General features: G+C 37.5%; 1 protein-coding gene across 1 annotated transcript in view; it reads left to right on the top strand.

Annotated features, from left to right (window-relative positions):
• LOC139685473 (uncharacterized) overlaps positions 1-23629 on the top strand; it is a 138587-nt gene that overhangs the window by 74516 nt on the left and 40442 nt on the right. Inside the window, exons 2-5 of the mRNA XM_071582491.1 lie at positions 6070-6169; positions 10046-10166; positions 12975-13185; positions 21206-21441. Of these exons, the coding sequence (XP_071438592.1) occupies positions 6070-6169; positions 10046-10166; positions 12975-13185; positions 21206-21441 (668 nt within the window). The remainder of the gene's footprint in view (positions 1-6069; positions 6170-10045; positions 10167-12974; positions 13186-21205; positions 21442-23629) is intronic.

Here is a 23629-nt window from a genome sequence, read left to right as displayed (position 1 = left end):
TACCTAGCCATCTCTCTTTTATATTTAGATGCGAGGATAAAATACAGGGTACATTTGCGCTACTTCTTCAACGAGTACGCGTCTAAACATTTTTCGATGAAATAGCCAACCCTAGAATTCTCTGAACGAAGAGTACATAGATAGGCGACTGTCACGGTCGTACCCCTGGGTGTCAAGTAATGCATATCCCAGACCTTGCAGACCTATTTAACTACTCCTAAGCCAGAAATTACCTCCGGTCACCCCACGAGGGTATTTAATTGTTGCATATATTTCATCAGGAATCACGCAAATTGCAGCTGACTAATATCTCGATGACGCAAAATTTTGATGATTTTAAGTGTGACATTCATGTGGCGATTAAAACATGTTTCATGGAGTCACCATCAAGTATTCGGTAATCTTGGTTGATTGGTCTGATAGTTAGTGAATTTTCTTACATAAACATATGATGAATCCTTATCACCCTTGAGTTATCAGTAGCACATTATCCTATGACTTGTTTTCTGCTGCGGAAGTGCTACGGGGGTAAAAACCTTAGTAATCGGAACACCTGGCACCGTAATGCTTATCGTATCAAATATGAAACATCGACCCTGAAGAGTGGACACGTCAACGTTCTTAATCGTCTACTATAAGTATAGTAATATCCAGTGGTTGAATATTTCCTCTTTTAAAAAAAACTATACTCGATTTTTTACTCCTGAAAAAAATTAGGGAAGAAACCTCAGATAACTTTGGAATGATAATTTTTATTTTCCAATGTCTTTGTGTATATCGATGCAGAAAATGCAGTGATTCATTAATTTTATCATTTGATTCAATAAATTTTGGATAAAATAATTTCGTTCTTTTCTCTTCATGAGTCCCGCAGTCTTTACTGATCCTAGTTGAAATAAATATGATGCTATGTTGCACATGTTACCATGGTAGAGACTCGTTATCGACAATGTAGCTGTTGTTACTCACAAGCTTGTTCCTTATCTCTTCAAAGGCCTTATTATTGATTCCGAACTCCTTTCTTTCATAGTGCGAAGTTTATCAACCGCAAAGTAGTGCCTGTAGGCATTACCTATTCGTTAGAGCAGCTCTACATTGCACGGGTGACTACTCCGAGGGCAAATTCGGTCACATTCGTTGAGAAGCCAATGCCCTGGATTATGTATTACATAATCTTAAAAAAATCACTCTTCATTTTACTTCCGCTGTCATCTTGAATTTACTGGAGATATTTTACCCGCACTTATATTAAATGGAGGAAGAATCGATATTCTGAGTCCTACGGGCGATAGAATTAGTATTTTTTAAATAACCTAACGTTTATCCGACTCCCGAGCAACTAAATCATATTTGGTAATATTTTAAAAATATTCACGTGAACGTTATTCACAGATAAAAATATATATTTTATTTGTTCACAATTTTTATTGAGTTGAAAAAGTCACGATCGCTGGTTAAATTATTACTTTCAGCTTTGGTTAAGCTAAAAGTAATAATTTTGAAAGAAATAAGGAATAATAATAATAATAATATCCCAGTCGTCGACGTTAAAATTTGTAATTAAACTATACCTATGAATAGAATTCTTGTTGAAATAAGAATGAAAATGTGGTATTCATGACAATGGAGGCACAAATTATATTAATATGCCGGGGATAATGCAATGAAAATAAAACAATCTATAAATAAAGATATAAACGAATGTTTTATTCCTCCCGACGAGCCATGTGTGACCAAAACGGTGACTAGAAATAATTATTTAGTATATAACGAAAGATAAATCAATAATATATTTCTGGTAATCGAATATGGTTAAAATAAATCAATCATTTTTCCACTCGGTACTTTTATTCACGTACATATAAATTGTTCAGTATTTTTACTGCTATTAACTATCAGCTTCATGTCCTAATGATAAATATATATATATATATATACATATATGTGATGTATATATGTTATATATATGATGTATATATAAAATATATATATATATGATATATATGAAATATATGATTTTTTTATACATATATATATTTACACACATGTCTGTGTGTATGTGTGCGTGCGACAGATATGGGATGAGAATCAATATTAATAAAACAAAGGTTATGCGATATTCTAGAAAGAAAATGGCTAAGCTAAACATTAAAATAGGAGGGCAAAAACTAGAGCAGGTAGAATAGTTTACGTATCTCGGAAGAGTTTTGGTCCATCACGGTCAAAGTAGGGACGTAAGTAGAAGCATTGCGCTAGGCAATGAAGCTTTCACAAGGAAGAGGGAGCTGATGAGAGGGACGTTGGATAAGGATATTAATAAAAGACTCCTAAAACCTTTGGTATGGAGCGTAGCCATGGACGGTGCCGAAACGTGGTCATTGACGCAGGAGGATAGACGTAGACTGGAGGCTTTTCAAAATGTGTGTGTGGAGAAGAATGGAGAAGGTGAAATGGACCGAGAGGAAACAAATGAGGAAGTACCAGGTATTGTGGGCGAGGAGAGAGGTTTCTTGGGAGAAATCCTAAGGAAACATGGATGAAGGGCGTATTGATCGGCAGTGGGATATTGAAGACTGTAGTAGAGGAGTGAATGTTAGGCAAACGAGGAAAGAGCAGGAGCAGGATAGGGATGTTGGACGGGATGAAGGGAGGAAGGAAGTACTCAGAGATGAAGAGGGACTTGATGTAGAGTAGGTTGCTGGATCGTGTTTTGTTAAGAGAAAAAAAATATTTATTTAGGAGCTTTGTCCATCCAAAAACCTACCTTGACCTGTAATTTAATTTATGACCAGTAATTTAAAACATTAAAATAATGATAACATATGTGTACATATATATGTGCGTGTTTGTAGATTTGTCACAATTGCGCATATATTTTATCCCGCAGTAGGAACAGGACGCTGAATTCAAGTGCATGTAGACTTACACTTTATTATTACACACTAGTTGGTATTGAAATAAATTTAATAACCATTAATCAATACCAATAATTTAGTGTTCCTTTTCTAGACGGTATTCAATAATGTGCTTTTATTCGATTTCTTAATACAACCCGTGACACCTCCATGGTTGCATGATAATGAAAAAATCGGCATAGAAATCGGCGTCTTCTTTCGCCCCAGGTGTTTATTTATTACACGTGCAGAGCATGCACCGTAAATTATTTCACGTCAGCGCATGCCTGCGTAAACGACGCGGAGAAAAAAACCAGTGGTCAACAAATTTGTAAGATCCCTACGCGTGCTTGTGGGGTAGGTCAGTATTGTCCAGTGTATAGAATTATAAGCGCTTGAGCAGGCCGCTCACAGAGTGAAGTAACCCATTAAATAAAAATATCAGCTGCAAATTAGGCAACGCTTTGCACGCATTTCACTACAGTTGAAAGGTATCAATCATAACCTGAACCCGAAGTCCGCATAGAGTAAAATAATGAGGTGGAGAATGACCGCTGACAAGTTAAGTCCGCCAAAGTAAGAATTCCAGATGCTGCTATGGGAAATATGAATCGTTCGGAAGTTTCGATTGAAAAGGCGGTCATTGTTGTCAAGTTTCTCTCCTTGAGTCCTCCGATACAGGAGAAAATGAACACTGAGAAAGCCGACAGAACCGGGCGCATTTTCGCTCGTTACCTATTGAACGACAAGTTCCATTACCGTCTCCCAGATCTATCTTGAGGAAGGGTGGGGCGCAGGCCACGTCCGTCTGTAAGAAAACTGATGAATGCTCGAAAACATATTCGTGTGGCAGTTTTCTGAACTTGGAAAAATGATATTTCGTCTTTTTATACCTGTCCAATTCGTAAGGCACATGAAAAAGTTGTAACAACCCTACGCAATGGGCGGAACAAGGTATCCAAACTCATAACACATTACTGTGATTGACTAACCCCTGGTGGAGTGCATCTTAGGTGTAGGTACAGTTTTCTTATTTCAATTTATTACAACGATTTCCCAGGATAGAAGCGAGCGTCGAATAGAACTCGCTGAAAGATCTTGGAAATGAATTGACCGCACATTGAAAATTTGACGGTTAAAAACCCAGTGAACCGCAAATTTTCATGGCCTTGCGATTAGATGTTTTTAATCTGAGGAGTTGAAAACAACTGTCATTCAGTCGAACTGATTGATTCAGTCGAAATTGATGCTTGTTATGTCTTACCTGTAAAGGTACAGCGTAAATAGTTTCAGCTAACGTATATCTTGCCATTTGATGTTTTATTCCAGAATATCCCTACCTAGAAGTTCTAATTTCAAGCTCTTATTTGTATTCTACGTGATTAGATGCGCAACCTACGAATTACGTTCAATTCACTTCATTCGAGTTATGTAGATATGCTTATCAAATGTTCTGCCACCAACTATCTTTGAATTCAATGCACTGTTCAAAGTGATTTTTAAAATATAAAATTGGTGCACTTCGGCATTTCCATAGTTAGGAGGCAAAAGGTTTCCAACAATTGTATAGTTGGAATTCAATAGGTTGTGTCAATATGGGTATAGAATTGTAGTCTACTATCCATTTCCAATCAGTGCTGGACTGCTTTCCAATTAATCAGTGAAAATACTTGAACATTCTCGAAACAAATGTGACTCACTGGACATTGTATTATAATGGGTGATTCACGATTACTTTGAACTTAAAAAATCCGAAATTCATTTTCGCTTTCAGTGACGAGAACACTAAAACTGTTTATTTTCTGTTTCCATAGGGTTCGTAACCTCAGGATTTTGCCTACCGCAAAGATGAGCGCCAAGACAATATCTAGTTTTAATAGGCGCCTGTTTAGAGATAGATTATAAAATTCAATATAATAAATTATTGAAGACGTGCTCAACACTATTAAATCACAATTGGTACATCTCACCTCCATTATTCTTCGTCCGTCTGTCTATTTCCGACTGCGTCAAGCACCTAAGGATGTCGATCCCCTGGATTACGAGCGCATAAGTCACGCTAGAAATTTTGTTATTCTGTACATTCAATTTCTCTATCTTCTACATCGAGATGAAATTAATTTTCAATGATGATAGTCGGGAAGCTAATTTGTAAAAATTTTATTTTTTTACATTCAGCTTTTTACTTCATATTTCTTAGTTTCATCAAGTTAAATTGGAAACATTAGGTAGATTTTTTTGACGCCTACTGTTTCCCGGAATTCAGAAGCTCTATGGGCTCGTTTTATGTCGAGTAGATGCAGGATTATTTTTACATTGCCTCATTAAATTTGGGTGTATATTAATAATTACATTTTTTTTATTTTTCATTAATTAAGTTTTGGCCAACTACTTCAATTTCTTAGTTTGTGGTATCTATTCACATTTTAATAATTCTGGTTAATTAAAAAAATAACTTTGGATAAAAAATAGCTTTTGCATCGACCTCTCTAAGGATATATATGTGTATATATATATATATATATATATATATATATATATATATATATATATATATATATATATATAAATATATATATATATATATATATATACAAGCCATCTGAAAAGGCTGTATGGTTTTAGTTATTTTTGACTTAATTAGTGTAATTGAAAAATAGAAATTTCTTTCGAGCTCGGGCCACCTTCAGGTAGTTATCGCATTTTTTTTGGGATTTTATGCTTCATGCTTCTAATACGCATGCCTTCCCTTCTAGCGTTGAAAATTTTAATGGGAAAACTTACGTTCTCAAGGAACGTCAAAGCTTTAATAAAAGTAATTGGTTTTCGAGGTCTTCCTGGAATCTTCATATTAATTTAAAATAAAGCTCAAAATTTTCATCTACCCATGTCAAGCTATTATTCGCTTGAATCGAGACGTACAACGACATACAAATACATGAATGTGTCTAAAAATTTCAATGGTTTTTTCAACCAACGTGTTGGCAATTATGAAAAGATACAGGGTGAGACAACATAGCTTCCTTTTATGAAAGCGTTTTGCGTTTAAAAAAGGAAGTTATGTTGCTACACCCTGTACTTGTTTATTTACTCACGTACTCAAACACCTTATCCTTATCATTTCATATTCCAAATATAGATTGGTTTTTACTTGTGTATTTTTTTCTATTTGCAGACCGGACTTTCCTGTCTTGCGAGAGGCCATGCCATGAACTGGATTGGCCAATGATCTGCAGATTGAAGCTCACTTTGGAAGTATATCAAACACTCAGCTGGTAAGTACAGCAGCTAAAGAATACACTACCTTTTTTATCGGGGTGTTTTTTCTGAATAGATTCAATTTTAGAAGTTCCTTAATAATAGAGATACTAGCATTCTTATTATTTTGTCGAATCGGATTTCAATCGCAACTCTCACGTTTGACCGCCATCACCACCTCGAGACACGCAAGACTATTGACAACTGAGAAATGTTTTTCCATACGTAAGCAAAATATGTATTTCCAAATTAATTTGGAGGGAGTTCAAGAGAATCATTCCGTTTTGTCATTAGAATGTCTGCCGTGCGAATAATAATCGCAGTTTATCATCCAAAGGATTGGACTCTTCACCAATCTTTTTCTGTATCGATTTCTTAATTCTTTCATCCACCCAGACAAAGCAGAAATAAAACAATCGATGCAGAGGGAATTGTAAAAATCTTTGCGAAAATATTGTGTGTGTGCTTTGTTGTGTTCCCTCTCATCCGGTTTCTCTTTATTCAACAGCAGCGTTTACTGTATGAATGGTTATCCCCCCTCGAGAGATTTATTTTGTTCCACTTGGTTGAATAATAATCGAAGTGGGTCTGATCTCAATTTTGATGGTGGCTTCTCTCGAGAAAATCTCTTAGAACGCCCCTTGAATTTCCGAATATGTTTTTAAAGTTTACGAAGGAGAGAAGGACATTTTTCTCATTTTTTCGCGAATACTACTGGGAATCACAAATCGCCTTTCTTCGCTGAATGTAAAATCACCGTGACCAAGAAAGTTAAATCACAATCAAGTTCTCTGCCTGTCCGCTAGTTTTCCGAGGAATCCACCAGAATGGTAATTTTTGGTATATTTAAAGAAATATTTTCTAAACAATTACCAAGATTATTTTAACTCATAGTGTGATTGACTATCGAGTTTTCCCTTCTCCTGGGTAAAGAAAAACTCGCCTTGAATGGCCTCTCTCCTCGTTTAATCATTGGTGATGATAGTGCTTTCCACAGTTGTGGCTGATGATGCAATAAGGCAGGCCTTAGTTTTACTGAAAAGGCGGTGAGAAAAGTTCCAATAAGGATTTCTTGAGAGGTTTGACGGTGAAGTATTGCCACTAGCTGAGGTAAAAAAATTCATACTAAGCATGTAATGAATTTGATGCATATTAAATGATTATTTTAGTTACATTAAATGTAGGGCAAAACTCTGATCAGACGTTTTGAACTTAACTGTAGGATATGATATGCGAGAGGAGCCATGTGAAGAGATTCCAGCAAGCCATTTAACTCCTCCTTATTTCATAGTATCAAACGTTCATTTGATTTCAAAGATTTGGATGTTAGAGAAATGAACTGTGAGCGCTGAAATTTTAGAGAATGTAATACGAGACACATCGTATGTATTGATGAAGCTCTCAAAGAAAATATAACTTGAAAGCTAAGAAGGTGCCGGTCACCACGATGAGATACTTACATATTGTATTTTGAATTGGCACGAAATTTGATGAGATCAAGAATATTTTGCACCGCATAAGATTTTGCAGATATATTTTGAATAACCATAACTCTCTTCTGCAATTCAAAATATTAGGAAACATATTCTCAATACTTGCTTTGACATGTTTGTCAGATTTTTCATCCTGAAATGACATTTAAAATTTTTTCGAATTAATATCATCAGCTTATTTGTTCATTAAAACCTATTTCTAATCTATTGTGAACGTCTGCTGTGCCTTCATGTTGACTATATTTTTCTTTCAAAGAACAGCTTCCACATTTATTTGTATTTTGTTTTTGTTCCGCGGAATGTGGTACAGTGGGTCAACGGCGTTCGAACGTACAGAGAAAGACAGCATCATGTCGGTGTTTTGTATTTTGCCCCGGGACACATTAAAGAATATTCATCAGGCAACGTCCACCGGCAAGCACGCGAATCTAATCGCCCTATCCTCTCGCAAATCTCAAGTTTAAATTCATTCTAGTAAATTGCTGCTTTCCGTATTTGGTTGGACCAAAAGATGGCCGCTTCATTCAACAATAAACTTCATTTTTCAGCCCTTCAACCCGAGATCAATTCGATAAATCTTGCCTCAAAAGAAGAATTTGTTATATTTCTTAGGCAGAAAGTTCTGTGGTAGTGAGGGGCGCGCGAACGGTAATTTTCGACCCTTCACTTCGAGGATGCCATCTCTCTGCTAAGAGAGTATTCACCAGCTTCCATCCATGTGAAAGGAACGGGGATACGCTTAGAGCCGTGGTAATTTCATGAAACCTTTCCTTCCTAACTGTTGTGGTTTTTGCCTTCCCACCTAAGCCATTAAGTGTCTACTCTTTGGGTCATAGCTCCCTTAACGGTTCGAACCGGTGCTATGCCAGTTTTACATTTAGCTAGGAAGAAAAAGCTGCAATATCAAGCAAAACAATGGAACTTCTCTTCGAAGATCATGAGATGCATGAATCGACTAATTTTTCAATGAATGTAAGAAAATTTTAGAGAATGAAATGTTTTTAGGTCATGATAAAAATATTTAAATTTCATATGGCTTCCTAGTAAAATAATCTCTGGTTAAATTAAGTTATGAATCCAACATCAGTTGCATGTGATGAATTGCGAAGTCATTTAATGTCTATTATGTAGTTTTAGTACGTATTTTTCGATGAGCGATTTATTTCATTTCCAAAAATTAAACCCTTCTGTAGGTTTTAAAGAGATATAGTATATAAGTATATAAATACGTTGAGCTTTTGGTAATTTACCGCTGCCAAATTTTCCTTTGCAAAGTAACGAAATTTTAGAAAGGTTACATCTTGATAGCATCTGTACCAGATGTAAACTGGTGGGTAAAGCCTCTGGTTAGTCATGGTAATGGCAAAATTTATTTAAATGAATTGAAACTTTTAATAGTCAATTAAATATTATCCTACATTCTTGGTGGGTTAAGAGAAAGTCAAAGTAGTTTTGAGTAGTGCCTACAAGTTACCGTGAATATTCTGTGATAATTTAATTTTTAGAATAGGTTTTAGAGTATTTTAGGAAGGAAAGGAGATTTTTTGATTTTGTAGTGTTGCAACTTGGACAATTGGAACTAGTTAACCAAATTTACAATGACTGTATGTGATATTGGACGGTAAGCGATGCACAATTCGCGAGAAGTTGTACCGTGCGTGTCACGGTTAAAGTTGTGTGAATTTGCTTGGGAAATGATATTTTAACAAGTGATCTTTGACGGTGTATAATGCTGGAAGGTGCTTGATATTGTGTGGTGTGATCTTGGACTGTGTGGAATTATGTTTTCCTTGTATTTTAAATACCTAAATTTCACTTTCTGTGGTTTTATGGTCTTTATGGTATATTCCCTTTAAGCTACGTTATGTGGCAGATTATTTTGTATTGAAATTGTGTTGTAAATGATAGTGTTTTTTTTTGATAGAGAGTGATGCTAAGATGTTTCCTATTTTTGTGCTACTTACTTTTATTTTCATTGGCTACCTTTTCTTTGAAAAACAGCTTAATTTTTGAAATTATGATTGAAAATTTGTTTTCGATGATTCTGAATGTCTTTTGTGGTAGAGGTTGATGTTGAAATGTTTTAATTAAAAAAAAAGGCAAGCTTTATTGTGATATCAAGGAGTTGTGTGCCACCTGATACCGTCCACCTGCATTTATATGCACATTGTAATAATAATAATGCTGTTTCATTTGTTGTGCTTGACAGAGTGTTCGTTTGAAGTATTTGTTTACTCAATTACGTTATCTTCAAGTTTAGTTGAATTAAGCAAGGTGATTTTTCCGACTAATTTAATTATTTAAAATGATAGTTTTTATTTTAAGAGTTTTCTTTTCGAACAGTCTTTATCACGCCTTCCGAAACGCCGCAATTTCAAGTATTAATTTTCCGCTCAACAGGTCATGTGGTGAATGTCCACGCAACCAGACTGACTGTTTCAACCCAAATTGCGTCACAGCCGATGGGGTCACTCAAGCTCTCTTGACGGCTAATAGGCAACTACCCGGTCCTAGCATACAGGTATGTGATGCATCATTCTCAAGTTTTATTTAAAGCAAAAGGTTTTTAAGGGAAGCATCAAAAGAGCCACTGTGCCATCTATGTTCAACTAATTTTCCAATAGTAGAATTCATTGTTATCGGCAGTAAAATTTACCGAAAAAGTAATTACATTTGCTTGGGTCTCTAATGTAATTTCTTTACATGAAAAGTGAAAACTCAAAGCCGTCCGCGGGTATCAGTTATACTTGGCGAGCCGATTCCAAGCGTTTTTCTTTCGTCAATATCTTGTAAGTAATATCTCTGCAAGAAAGGCCTCGACATTACTTTGAAATTGAATTCCGTTATGGTTATTCTTATATTTTGAAAATAAAGATGAGACTGCATACATTGGTTCAAGGAATGATATCAGATTTTCCGTCATTGTAAGTACAAATATTTCCGGATATCCCTACTATTGATAAAATCATGTCATTTGAATGCTTTTCATTTTGTCAACGACATTGCATCCATCTTCCTTTACCAATTGGTTCGCACAATACTCTGTAATATTGGTACGGTAATGTTGGCAAGATTCGCCACTGCTCTACTAAGATGGCAAGATCTTAGAGCGAATAAATATGAGCATAGAGTTTTCCGGACTATTTTATTCTCCTAAATTAGAAGAAATAAGTTTTCTCTCGGCAATGGACTTAACGAATACATTAAGTAATGATTAGCTTTATACTTTTATCAAAAGAAGTTAAATTTGGAACAACCCGTAGAAATGACATTTTACGACTTCCATTACTTTTTTCGTGCATCCATCCTTCAGCATAACTCGGTAGGTTTAGTAGGCTACTGACACACACTATTGCTATGTGGCTTTCCTTTAGTGGATTTTTTCGGCGAAAATATCATTCTAAAATACTCACGTTTTTTCCTCAGATTTATGTATACGAGGTCTGTTCAAAAAGTATCACGACTTTTGTGTTTTTACAAAAATTATTTATTTATTCGTGTATATCTAATTTGTCCCCTTCAAAGTAATCCCGATTTGATATTGTACACTTGTGCCAACGTTTTTCCAATCCTCGAAGCATTTCCAAAAATAATTGTTTTGTGATCTTGTTCAGCTCCTCTTCGATGCAGTTTTTATCTCGTCAATCGTAGATTAGCGTCGTTCTTTCATGGGCCTCTTCAGTTTCGGGAGCAAAAAAGGTCACTGGGGGCCAGTTCTGGGGAATACGGTGGCTTTGACATCATTGGTGTGTTGTTTTTGGCCAAAATTTCCTCCAAAAAGGCGTCCTCGGCCGCTAATCGAGAGGTCGCGGGTACGGTTCCCTCCTAGGCTGATTTTTCTCCACGACCTAAGGTTCGAGTGTATTTGTGATTGTTCTTGTTGTTATTACATGTTTAGAGTGAAATTCAAAAGGCCAAAACATGGCTGTTTCTGTCTAATGACGAAAGAAATCGAGTAACTAATCGTGTTTATATAATTAAAAAAACCATCCTTTCCATAAATTATTTAGATCACAATTAGGGTTAAATAAGAGGCTGTGTTACCCAGCGCCTTACCCACGTCGGTAATAGTCTTGCTTTGCACTCTTATCAATTGGCGATGATAAAATAGTGTCTTCCTGGGTTGGTTTCCAATGAATTGAAATCGAAAATCCAAGATTTTATGCATGCTCTTATGACGGTGGAAGACTGCCTCTAATTATATGTTAATGGTGCAGAAATACGTTTTTTTCTCACGAAAAGCTGATACCATGTTCGCAATTTTATAAAAGTTGTACTTGTATGAAAATAACAGCTCATAATCGCCTATGTTTAAAAATAGTAACTGATATGGATGAAAACAAGGTCAAATTAACATAGATCAAAAAGTGGTGACTCAGAACTAGTCCGAGTTTTAGAACACGTTTTAAAAATAACTAGGAATCACAGAGTGCTTAAAAACTGTATATTCACATTATATCTAGGTAAGAACTACCCATGAATGGATTTTACATTCCTTCTAATCCACTCGTCTTTAATACGAAGCATACTCGAAGAGTAAGGGTCATTTTCTTACATTAAAAGATTGGAGGGCCAGAACAAAGTTGTACGCATACAAAACGCTCTCTATTGGCATACGTCCGAAGTCACTGAAGTCATTGTTTTGATTCAGTAGTCATTTGCCTGTCAGTGAATGCAGATAACAGTGTCCGCGAAAATCATCGCTGCCGCCAGTTGCGAAGTGCGTGTTGTGATTCGATTTTTGTGTGAAAAAGGATCATCAGCTGCCCAAATTCATCATGAGTTGTGCCTAGGTTATGGATCTACAGTAATCAGTGAAGGAGCAGCGGAAGTGGACCAAGATCTTCGATTGACGATTAGGGCTCACCAACACAAAAGGGCAGAGAATGTTGAGTGGACGAACGTTCATGGACCCCAACCTACAGTCCTGACCTTGCACCTCGTGACTATTTCCTCTTCCTGCCCTTGAAACAGTGGCTTGTGGGACAAAGATTTGAAGCCGACAAGTAACTCAAGACCGTCGTTGTCAACTGGCTCAAATCTCAGGCCGTGAACTTCTCTACTGAGGGATTGAAGAAGATGGTGCGGCGTTACGAAAAGTGCTTCGAAGTGAACGGCAGCTATGTAGAAAAGTGAAGTAGGTTTGTAGGAAATTAAAACCGCCAAAGAAAATTTTTTCTAAGGAATATATTCTATGACCATTACTCTTCGAATATACCTCACACATGAATTCATGTGACACAATGACTCCCGCAGTCGCAATCCAAACCCCCTTAATTGAAATCGAGTCCCACTTTGTTAAAGTCAAGTCGGTGGTTTCTCTCCGCAGGTGTGCGAGAACGACATCCTTGTGGTGGACGTGTGGAACCGCGTGCCGGGGGCGGGAGTGGGGGTACACTGGCGGGGGATGCCGCAGAAGGAGACGCCCTTCATGGATGGCGTTCCGATGGTGACGCAGTGCCCCATCCCCGCACACACCACCTTCCAATACAAGTTCCGGGCTTCCAAGGCGGGGACGCATCTCTGGCACGCGCACTCAGGTAAGCACCACCACAGTCACAGATCCTTTGAGTAGTGGGACCTGAACTAGTGCCGGCTAGTGCTTTTCGGCTAAATAAGACTAATAAATGTTCATATATGTGTGTGTGTGTGTATTTCTCGGTATAATAAATTTGGATCACACTAATAATTTAAATTAGGTTGGTTTACGAGCTTTTCCTCCGCGTTGACATCCTGTTGATAGGGACGTTTCACCCACTCTTCCGTAAGTGTTCTCATGCCAGGCTGAAGAACCTTCGTCAAATAAAACCTTCGTCAAAAATTATCGTACAAGTTGAGTATTTGTAATTTTACTTATACTATTGCTTTTGTGGTGCTTCGTTTTCTACTACTTTTGCTATGGGTCGTCCCCAAGAAGACCTACTGAAAAGGTCTCACTATGTGACCAGACCATAAAATATTAATTTCAATAAAATCAATTTGTGATTGAGAATAGTTTTTGGATCATGGTTTCGGCAGTAATTGATCTGACCTCTCTGAACACCCTCAAGATATTTCAATGCGTATGCGCAGTGTGAATACACAAAAAGAGTGCCATTCAGCCCGAGAACGTGTTCTGGTGTCAGTGAAAATGTTGGCAGAATTATTTTTTCCGAGGGACATGTTTTATGAACGGAGTCCTTCCCCAGAGATTTTAGAATGGAAAATCAATTTTGCTTATCCCGTCGTCGAACTCGATAATACTCCGAGATGAAAAGAATTTCACCATTTATTCAAAAGGTTAGAATCAATTTGTGAGCTTTTGTTTCTTCATATTTGCTATATCCTCGGAAAAAAGAAGCAACTTAATCTACATGCATCTGTCTTTACTCGCCTTGGAGCATTAGTGCGATCTTATGTCTTTGAAACTTTTTTTTCTTTCACTGCATTAGAAAATTTCTGAAAAGGTAGTGTACTTTGTCCCGCAACATCGCATCTTATGAAATTGGTTATATTATCGTCCATGTATGTTGATCTGCAACTTAGGGATAGGTGATAAGTTCATTTAAAAGTGCTGAGCGCGGTCTGGGAGTAGTAAAAAAGAGATGTTGATATTTTACTGATAGCTTATTGATTAATTAGCCATCTTATGTCATAATTTTTAGAAATCTTGAATATCAAACTATTTTAGCAACTTTTAGACCCTTTGTTATTATCCCTGTAAGATTTCTTGGCTCTAAAAAGTCAAATTGGAATGAAATGCTGAACATGAATCTCAAATTCTTATCACATATTCTGCTTACATTCAACAGATTGAAGCGATATGTAATGGAAGTTCGTCATTATGAGAAAAAACAAATTTTCAATTTTCCACAGATTTAAACACACTTTAAATCTGTGGAAAAGTGCAAATTTGTTTTTTCTCATACATAAATATTCTGCTCCTAAAAAAGAAATTTTGACGGATCTTATGAATACTGATTTCAAAATGCCAATTACAGTTCAAAGCACTGCATTTTTCCCAGACATATTAAATATATCATATACAAACAATACCTTGACCCATTCGTGTAATGGACTGCTGGATGCATGGAGTAACCTGAATGCTGGGCATCCAGTCTCCTGATCATGATCCATATCCTTTGGTGTGTTCAGGCGAATATTTTGGCAGTAAATCTCTTATCATTACCATGATACAATCCCAGTGACAAACAATCACACCCAATTGTTTATCATTCATCATGTCATTTTGGAAACCCCTCTCATGTTAACATTAAACTGAAATGAGAAATTGGGTAAAATAGCACGTAATGGAGGGTTCAAAATATGGCTACAGAAAATTATGACCTATGACTATGTCTGCACAAATTAACAAAATGATTACTGGCTACAAAAGGATTCTGAAGCGACTATACGAATGTATTCTCGCTTGCATGTATCATGAAAAGTGCTCCAGTCAAAGCTGTCAATGGATACTTCAAATACTTGGGATTGATGATTGATGGAAAGTGAATAGTCAACGTAGTAGATTAAATTAACATGCGGATATTTTGTGGTTCATGGACGGTACGATTTTTACGATGGGGTGGTATATCCATAAAACCATAAACACAGTAATCAACCCGAAGGTCGGTATGGTATATGTAGGTAGAGTTCATCCAATATTAAGCCCCATACGGCGTGTACAATCCATACATCAGGGTAGGGGGTTCAGATCCCTGCCCAGTACCGCCTATTATTTCCCAAGAGGTTCTGGTACTCGCAAAATCACACAATATGGATGAAGCTGAGGATGCCCAGAGGCGTGCCCGGGAATAGAACCCGGGCACCCCGGTGAGTATTCCAAAGCTCTACTATGGCTGTTATAACATATATATAGATATGACAGTGGCAATTGGGTGAAAAGTTAGCCTCAATATTGAAACAAACACTTTTTTCAACAGGTCGCAAGAACTGATTTTAATGAAGATGTCAGGTTTGCCATTTTGCAAAAGTTTTTTTTTCAGTTACGTAAAAGTGTCAGTGAGAGGTAGCCTCAAATCGTTTGGTCAATGTATTAAGTTGTTTCTGAGTTCAGCTGACAAACGAAAATTCTGTCTTAATTTTAACTTAACCGCAGGAAAAACAACAGTGATTGCAAGACACAAACCCGAAGACCCAATTCGGTAAGTTTGAAGAGCATTACTCCGATACATACAGGACCCGAGATGTTCTAAGTCTTGAGATCAGTATTTTAAACAATCAATGAACTGCAAGTGCCTATTAATGAAGATAATATTTCACGAATAACGTTATTCTCGTAGATGTTTCTTGTTGTATTTGAAGAGGGCGAAATATTTTCCGTTCTTTAGCGGTTTCATTTGAGTTTTTGTGGCGATAAACGTTGTATTTTTTTCTAATTTCATTTCTCTTCTCCGTTAACTACGTATTTTTAAAATAAATGCTTCCGTCAGCCTGAGTGGAGTATGCCAAACGTTCGCTCATTCAACTTTCACAAATATTCGACTTCCATCACCATCTCGCTGGGCAAAATGAAATTACAATTTATATCATTGGGGCAAGAGTTGGGGAAAAAGTTTTGCACCGGCTATTTATACTCCTTATTGTAATATTCTTGCTGAAAATAATGATCAATAAAAACTTCTCATAATAACACAACCTATTAGATTAGATTTTAAAGTGAGTAGCCAGGTAATCATGCATGAGGTAGCGACGAACTCCCTAAGAATGATATTATATGCCTGAAGTGCCTTCACACCAAGCGAGTTGTGACCTCAAAAATAAGGATGGCATCGAAATAAAATTTCCAGCTCGCTCCCCCCCCCCCCGGAGACAGGAGAATGAGAACTACTTTCACAAAATTTCACCAGTTGGCCATCATGCGACCTCTAAAATAAGAGTTTTCCGATGTGATAAAGAAAAACTTTATTTACATGCAAATAATTGTTTGATTTTTAAAACACCATCTTTGAATATAAACACATAAAAGTGTTTCAAGGACTTCAGTGTACTCTGTATTGCAGATATTTGATTACAGTAACTATTGCAAGCAAATCAGGCGGAAAGTCGTGTACAAATTATACTGTCGTATTTTGTCATGATGTATTTTATCGAAGGGCCTGTGTTCGATTCCCGGGGATGTCTCAGCATCACTCCAGTCGCAATCTTTAGTCAGTTCTTCCTACAAAATTATCGGTGGCGAAGGGAAAGGAATACGAACCTTCGAGTTTATAACTGTGCTTGGTTTATGTATATAAAAAAATCATAAACACAGTAATCAACCCGAAGGTCGGTCTGGTAGGTGATGGTGGAGTTCACCCAGTACTAAGCCCGACGGCGTGTGAAATTCACACATCAGGGTAGGGGGGCCAGTTCCTTTCCTTGTGCCGGTTATGGTTTCCCAGGAAGATCTGGTACTCGGATCTCTCGGATACTCGGATCGAACTCGGCCCCCCCGAAGGTCAGCAGTTCAACGCTCTACTCCCTGGACTACCGCGGCATATATATATATATATATATATATATATATATATATATATATATATATATATATGTAGATATATATCTGATGTGAATAATACATTAATGTAGAAGCGATATATTGCTAGCGAACAAAAACACAGAGAAGCGTATGCAAATGAAACTCAAACGTATTCCAAATTTTCGGTGGCCAAGCCATCTTTCTCTAGGGATGGAGGGAACTAAGGAGAAGGTCTCACGAGGATGCTGGATGGAAGGCGAAGGTTTGGGAATGTGGAATTAATATGGGAGGTTTTGGGAGCAGAGAGAGAATGAAAATATCTTGAGATTGGGGAGGAGTGTCTGACTAATTGCTCCTTCCCTGGCTCATTCCAGGAATCAGATACTTGTGTACGCCTTTTCTATTTTTTTGAATTTGAATGAAGGGTCAGAGGGTGGGAGGGATGCTAGAATGGAGACTCTATAGCATGTATCAAAGGTAGTGCTAATGTTCGGAGGCTTGCTTTGAGATAGGGAGCATTCCAATCAGGGAAGAATTCTGGCCAGAGAAGAAACATATCATCAATATATCTGAGCCGCATTTGAGGTTTCAGGAGTTGTTTTAACAGTAAATCTTTCTCTGCGAGACCAAGAAATAGGTTTGCATAGGAAGACCTGAACCTGCTGCCCATGGCACAACCCTTGTTCTGCAAGTAAAATTTATGTTAAATGAGAAAGAATTACGGGTGAGGATGAACTCAGAAAGGCTAAGGAGAAATTTAGTGCTGGGTATGTGTGGTTTAGAGCGTTAGTATAGGTATGAGAGGTAGTATTGGAGAGCGGAGAGACCTTCTGAGTGGGGAATGGATGTATAAAAGGATGTGGCATCAATGGTGGCCATGGTAATATCGGTATCTGGAGGGAAGGAGGTTGATTTTAGCCTTTCCAGGAAGTGATATGAATCTTTAATGAATGACGGCAGGGAGTGGACTATTGGCTAAAGGTAGTGGTCTACAAATTCAGAGCTTCTTACCGTTGGAGAGTTGCGGAAGGATAAACTCGGACTGTTAGATTTATGGATCTTCGGGAGGATTTGGAAATGAGGGGTGTGTGGTAGGGGAGGGGAAAGGAGGGCAATGTCTTTAGGAGATAGACCTTCTTTGGGACCGTTGGAAGAGTTAAAACTCAATCGAGCACAACAATATTCCTTAACTTCGGTGATCTCACGTGATCCGATGGGTCAATTTGACCCTTAACCTCGATCCTTGGGGTGACAGGCATTGACAGGTATTAGAAAATAAGTGTTATATAGTATAAAATAAGAATCGATGTAAAAAACGAGTGTTGTTTTCTAGAAAGAGGAAAACTAAGTTAACGTTCATATAGGAGGGTAAAAAGTAGACCGCGTGTAGGAGTTTACCTATCTTGACAGTATTGTGAACCAATATGGTCAAATCAATAGGGAAATTATTTATGTATTAATTATTTAAGAATTTCGTCGCAATTAGGCGATTTTCCTGTTGGCAACGGTCAAGTTTGGTCAATGATCACTCTTAGAACGAAAAATACATACATACACGCACTAGAAAAACAGATAGGAGACAAAATATTCTTACATACATACAATGACACTTCCACGTCACATACAAACAAACTTCCACATCACATGCAAACAAACCTCCATATCACATACAAAATGCCGTCCACATCACATACAAACAATATTTTAACAACTACAATGAAGGTAATCACCCAGTGGCTTTATTTTAGTACATTTATTCTTAAAACTCCTAAAATTCGATGGAAAGGGCTCAAACAAATCTCCCGGCAGCTGGTTCCAATCAACAATAGTTCTATATAAAAAAGAGTATTTTTCTTATTTATTTCCGTTCTTATTTTTATTTTGAAACTATGGTCGTTTTTTCCCTTAAAGCTAGGCTTTTCTATCTCTTTCCATAAATCTTCCCACGCTTCGTCCTTTTTGACAATTCTATGCATCGCGCCTAACCTACTCCTTTTTCTTCTATTTTTCAAACTCTCCCATGTCAGCATTTCTAACATTTCTGTGACGCTATCTGTTCTATTGTACCTTCCGAGAACATATCTGTCTGCCTTTCTTTGAACTTTTTCTATCTTTAAATATATCCCACCTCATATGGATCCCATACTATGGACAAGTATTCTAGGATAGGGATAGCCACTACCTTATATGCTTTTTCTTTTGTGGCTACGCTACTTCCTTTTAAATTTCTCATTGCCCAATGCAATACTTTAAATGGTTTCCGTGTCAAATTATCTAATTGTGTCTAGGTGTCACCTGATGATGATGCGCAGCATCGAAACCATGGTCGTAGGACATTAAAAGTGTGTGGAAGTGCAAATTTTCTGTTATTTTTTTACCCTCAACTGAGGTTATGCTTACCGTTCTCTAATTTATGGCTATTGTTCTATCCCCTTCCTTGAAAATTGGTGTAATATTTGCTTTTTTCCAATCATTGGGCAAGGCATCATTATTTAAAGTTACTTTTAATAGATGACTCAGGTACAAAGCTATTGCGGCATCACCCAGTTTTAGAATGTCAATTGATATATTATCCGGTCTCACTGACTTATTTTTTCTCATCTTCCTTATTTTTTTCGCAAAATATGAAATACGAAGAAGAATTGCGTTAAGCAAATAACTCTTCGGAATAAGTGCGTTGATGACAGTTATGTCGAGTAAGAGTGTTTGGAAAAATTCGCTAAAATTTTGATTTTGAGTAAAGTTTTGTTCTACAAGGATATTGTGGTTGTGGAAGCAATATTATAGCGTAGATTGGAGGCTTTTAAAATGTGCGTTTGGAGAAGGATGTAAATGGTGAAATGGACTGAAAGGTAAACAAACAAGAAGTTCTAGGTATTGTGAGGGAGGAGAGGAGATATTTGGGATAGATCCAAAGTAGGCAGGAAAGATGGATGCTAAGGATTTTGATTAGCGATGCGATGTTAAAGACAATGATAGTGGGCTAGGCAAGCGAGGTGGGGGAAGAAATATTATTTGCATGTTCGAATTTATGAAGGGAGGAAGGAAGTATGCTAAATTGAAGAAGTTGTGTTGTTATGTCGGATGTCGGGTTGTGTTTTGTCGTTATCCTTACTCAACGTCTCTGTCATCAACTCCCTCCTCCTTGTGAAATCCTCTTTGCCTAACGCAATTCTTCTACTTACGTCTCTACTACTTTGACCGTGTTGGTCCAAAACCCTTCCGAGATACGTAAAATGTTCTACCTGCTCTAGTTTTTGCCCTCCTATTTTAATGTTTAGCTTGGCCTTTTTCTTTCTGGAAAATCGCATAACATTTATTTTATTAATACTGATTATCATCCTGTATGTATCGCACTGAGTTTCCAATTCACTCAGAAATGCTTGCAACCCTTTGGCTGACTGGCAAACTAAAACTTAGTCATCAGCAAACCTAAATTAACGAATTCCCCGTCGACTTCCATTCCTATCTCCAGTATCCCAGACCTCTTTAATCATTCCATCCACATATACGTTAAACATCACCGATGATAATGGGCAACCCTGCCTTACACCTCTTCCTAACACTGCCCATTCGGACTCCCCGTTCCCCACTCGCACCTCAGCAGTCTAAGATATGTACAGGTTGCGGATTAGCCTCCTTTCCCTCCAATCTATTCCTATTTTCTTTAATATACTCATTAGCTTTTCCCAATTCACTCAATCAAACGCTTTTTCGAAATCTACGAAACAGGCAAATACCTCCTTGTTGTATTCTATATTCCTCTCGATTAATAATCTCAATACTGCAATGGCATCACGCGTACCTCTCCCCTTCCTAAACCCAAACTGGTCATCCCCTAAGTAAACATTTGCCCTACTCACTATCCTTTTGTTTATGATCCTGAGGACAACTTTAGCTGCGTGGGATATTCCATTACTCTTGTACTCTCCATATGTTCAGCTGTTGAAATCCTAACGAAGGACACAGCCGTCTTAAAGTTGTTTCTTTCCGTCCTAGGCACGAAAACGTAGTACAAGAACGAGTATGGCAACGAATACGCAGCGCAATATCCTGATGCATGTGAAACGTAGCTTAACCTCCTGTCTCTCCCCTGTCAGGCGCGGAATCGGCAGACGGCTTGTTTGGCGCCCTCGTCGTCCGTCAGCCTTTCTCGAAGGATCCCCACCGGGCCCTCTACGACGTGGACGATCCGGATCACGTGATCGTGCTGGCAGAATGGTCCCGAGGTTTCGCGCTGCAGAGGCTGGCCGACGCCCACGCGAGTACCGGGGACGCCGGGAGTCCTGACCTGGTTGACACCTTGCTCATCAACGGCAGGGGCGAAGACAGAACGGTACGTGGCGGCTCCGTCCCGTTTTTTAGCTCCTACTGGTACAGAAGGCCGACATCTCATTCAATTCACGGTCGATGAGTGGCCCAACGCCCACGGTGGAGGAGGATCGCGGTGTGAAGGAATCGGCGCATCCCGAAAGCATTGTCCGACGGACTAGGAGGATGAATTCAAAGGAAACGTGAGACTTGTTCTCGAGAAGGGAGCAAATTGAGCGCAGTCAAGCTGCCCGTTTTCTCACGAATCCCGGAGTTGAAAAATTCAGAGTGAAAAAAAAATGGCGCGGTTCCGGGCTTGAGTTTGGAAGCGTGCAATTAGAAATTAACCTAATTTGAAATACGCATCGTGTGTTTCGAATCGAAAAAGTCAACATAACCCTGCGCCGCTCACTTTCGGGGTGAGTTGAGTAAAAAAAATAGCTCTCATTTAAGTTAAATATCGCGGAACTCTCTCTTTTGCACATTTCCACCTGATAATTCTGCCATTTCATGCTTATTTTCTCTCATCTACATTCGTTCATTTTTTCAAAAGTATTCCTCCGTTGCTGAAGCTTTAATGTTTCTCAGTCTGTGAGTAAAAAAAAGAGACCTTAATTAGTCTTTGTGCCGGAGGCATGTGACTAGATGTGATTTACATCGTCGAGTATTAATTAATAATTTATCTTAAAGTCTTTCGCAGTAAACTAATTCATTTACGCTCATTTTTACGATTGGATCTGGGTCATTTATGAATATATGTCATGGGCAACGGTGTTAAAAGTTAGTTTTCATATTGAACCAAAACTTATTCCGACCTCATTCGCTTAGCAGGCCACATTAGCTAATTTTAACGACGATAACAGGTTTGTAAATTTGTATTAATTCAATTTGTTTCCGATTTTTAAAAGTATAATAAAGAGGCAGCCCGATAGATCGACTCCCTTGGTCAATTTATTGAATTATATCAGAGCTAAGTCGACCTGCGGGAGTGCTGTCTTACCTAGTGAGTTTGGATCGAGGCTGCGCGAGTTAATGTTACCTTAGTTCCCTTATTAATGGTGATTGATATACATTCATACAGCCCCAATTCTTAAGCAGATTTGATGGCGAATGGATATATAAATATAATATTATATATATATATATATATATATATATATATATGTATATATATACACACATATATATATGTATATAAATATATATATATATATATATATATATATTTTCTATATATATATGTATATATTTTCTATGTATATATATATATATATATTAGTTTTATATAATTTTCAAGAACTCTAATATATATGTATATAATTTTTAACTACTCTGAAGTTCTTATTAACTGATGACACGTTCCCTAAAACGTATTTTGGATTATTTCTGAGGCAATGAATAAGTAGACTTTGCATTTTTACACAAAAACCAAGCTTTTGTGAAAAAAGTACAAAGTTTTACTAATTCAGTGATCATGAATGTTCACAAAGTAGAGCCTGAAACTATCGAATGCATTTAGTTATGAGGCGCCCATTTTTTAAAAATATATCGAAGAGCACTCGACAACATTGACCCGTGACTACCTCATTCTAACCCTTCCTCTCGATCAAGTCGCTTTACCATCATATAGTACCTATTCGGTGATTCGACATTCGATCATTCCTCTCAAAATGACCACAACCACGTACCTCAGTTCTCGGACACACGTTAAACACCGGTGAATTCTAACCATATACTTTCATAGCCAACTCATTCCTCATCCTATCTCTACTACATTTACCACGAAAACTCCTCAATTATTCCATGCCAACCGCATTCATTTGAATAGGAATTATTTCTGTTGTGGGAGATGAAATGATCCATTTTAAGACAAGATTTGTATCGATCACAATCCCTTTTCAGCTCTCCTCCCAAGGGGTAGTGTTAGCTTGAATTAATCGAAATATTCGCATTTGATAAAAAAGAGGAATAGCCCTAGATGGATACCTAGGCATCCATAATTCAAACTATTCGATCGGCAGGCATCGAGTCCACTGTTTTCCATGAGCGACTATTGTCGCATTTTTACCTTACGAAATGATCTCCTCCTGTGGTGATATGGAATTTCTATTCGGGTCAAAATTAGTCTGGTGTGTATTCATTCCCTGCCACACACCCTAGCGGTGGCTTGTAGGGTTCTAAAAAATAGAGCATGAGGAATGAAACAGTAAAAA

Source organism: Hetaerina americana, unplaced genomic scaffold (genome assembly GCF_022747635.1).
Source record: "Hetaerina americana unplaced genomic scaffold, ioHetAmer1.1.p SCAF_115, whole genome shotgun sequence".
Taxonomy (NCBI): Eukaryota; Metazoa; Arthropoda; class Insecta; order Odonata; family Calopterygidae; genus Hetaerina; species Hetaerina americana.
Note: the sequence above shows the minus strand (reverse complement) of the source record. Positions and strands in the feature narration are given on the sequence as shown.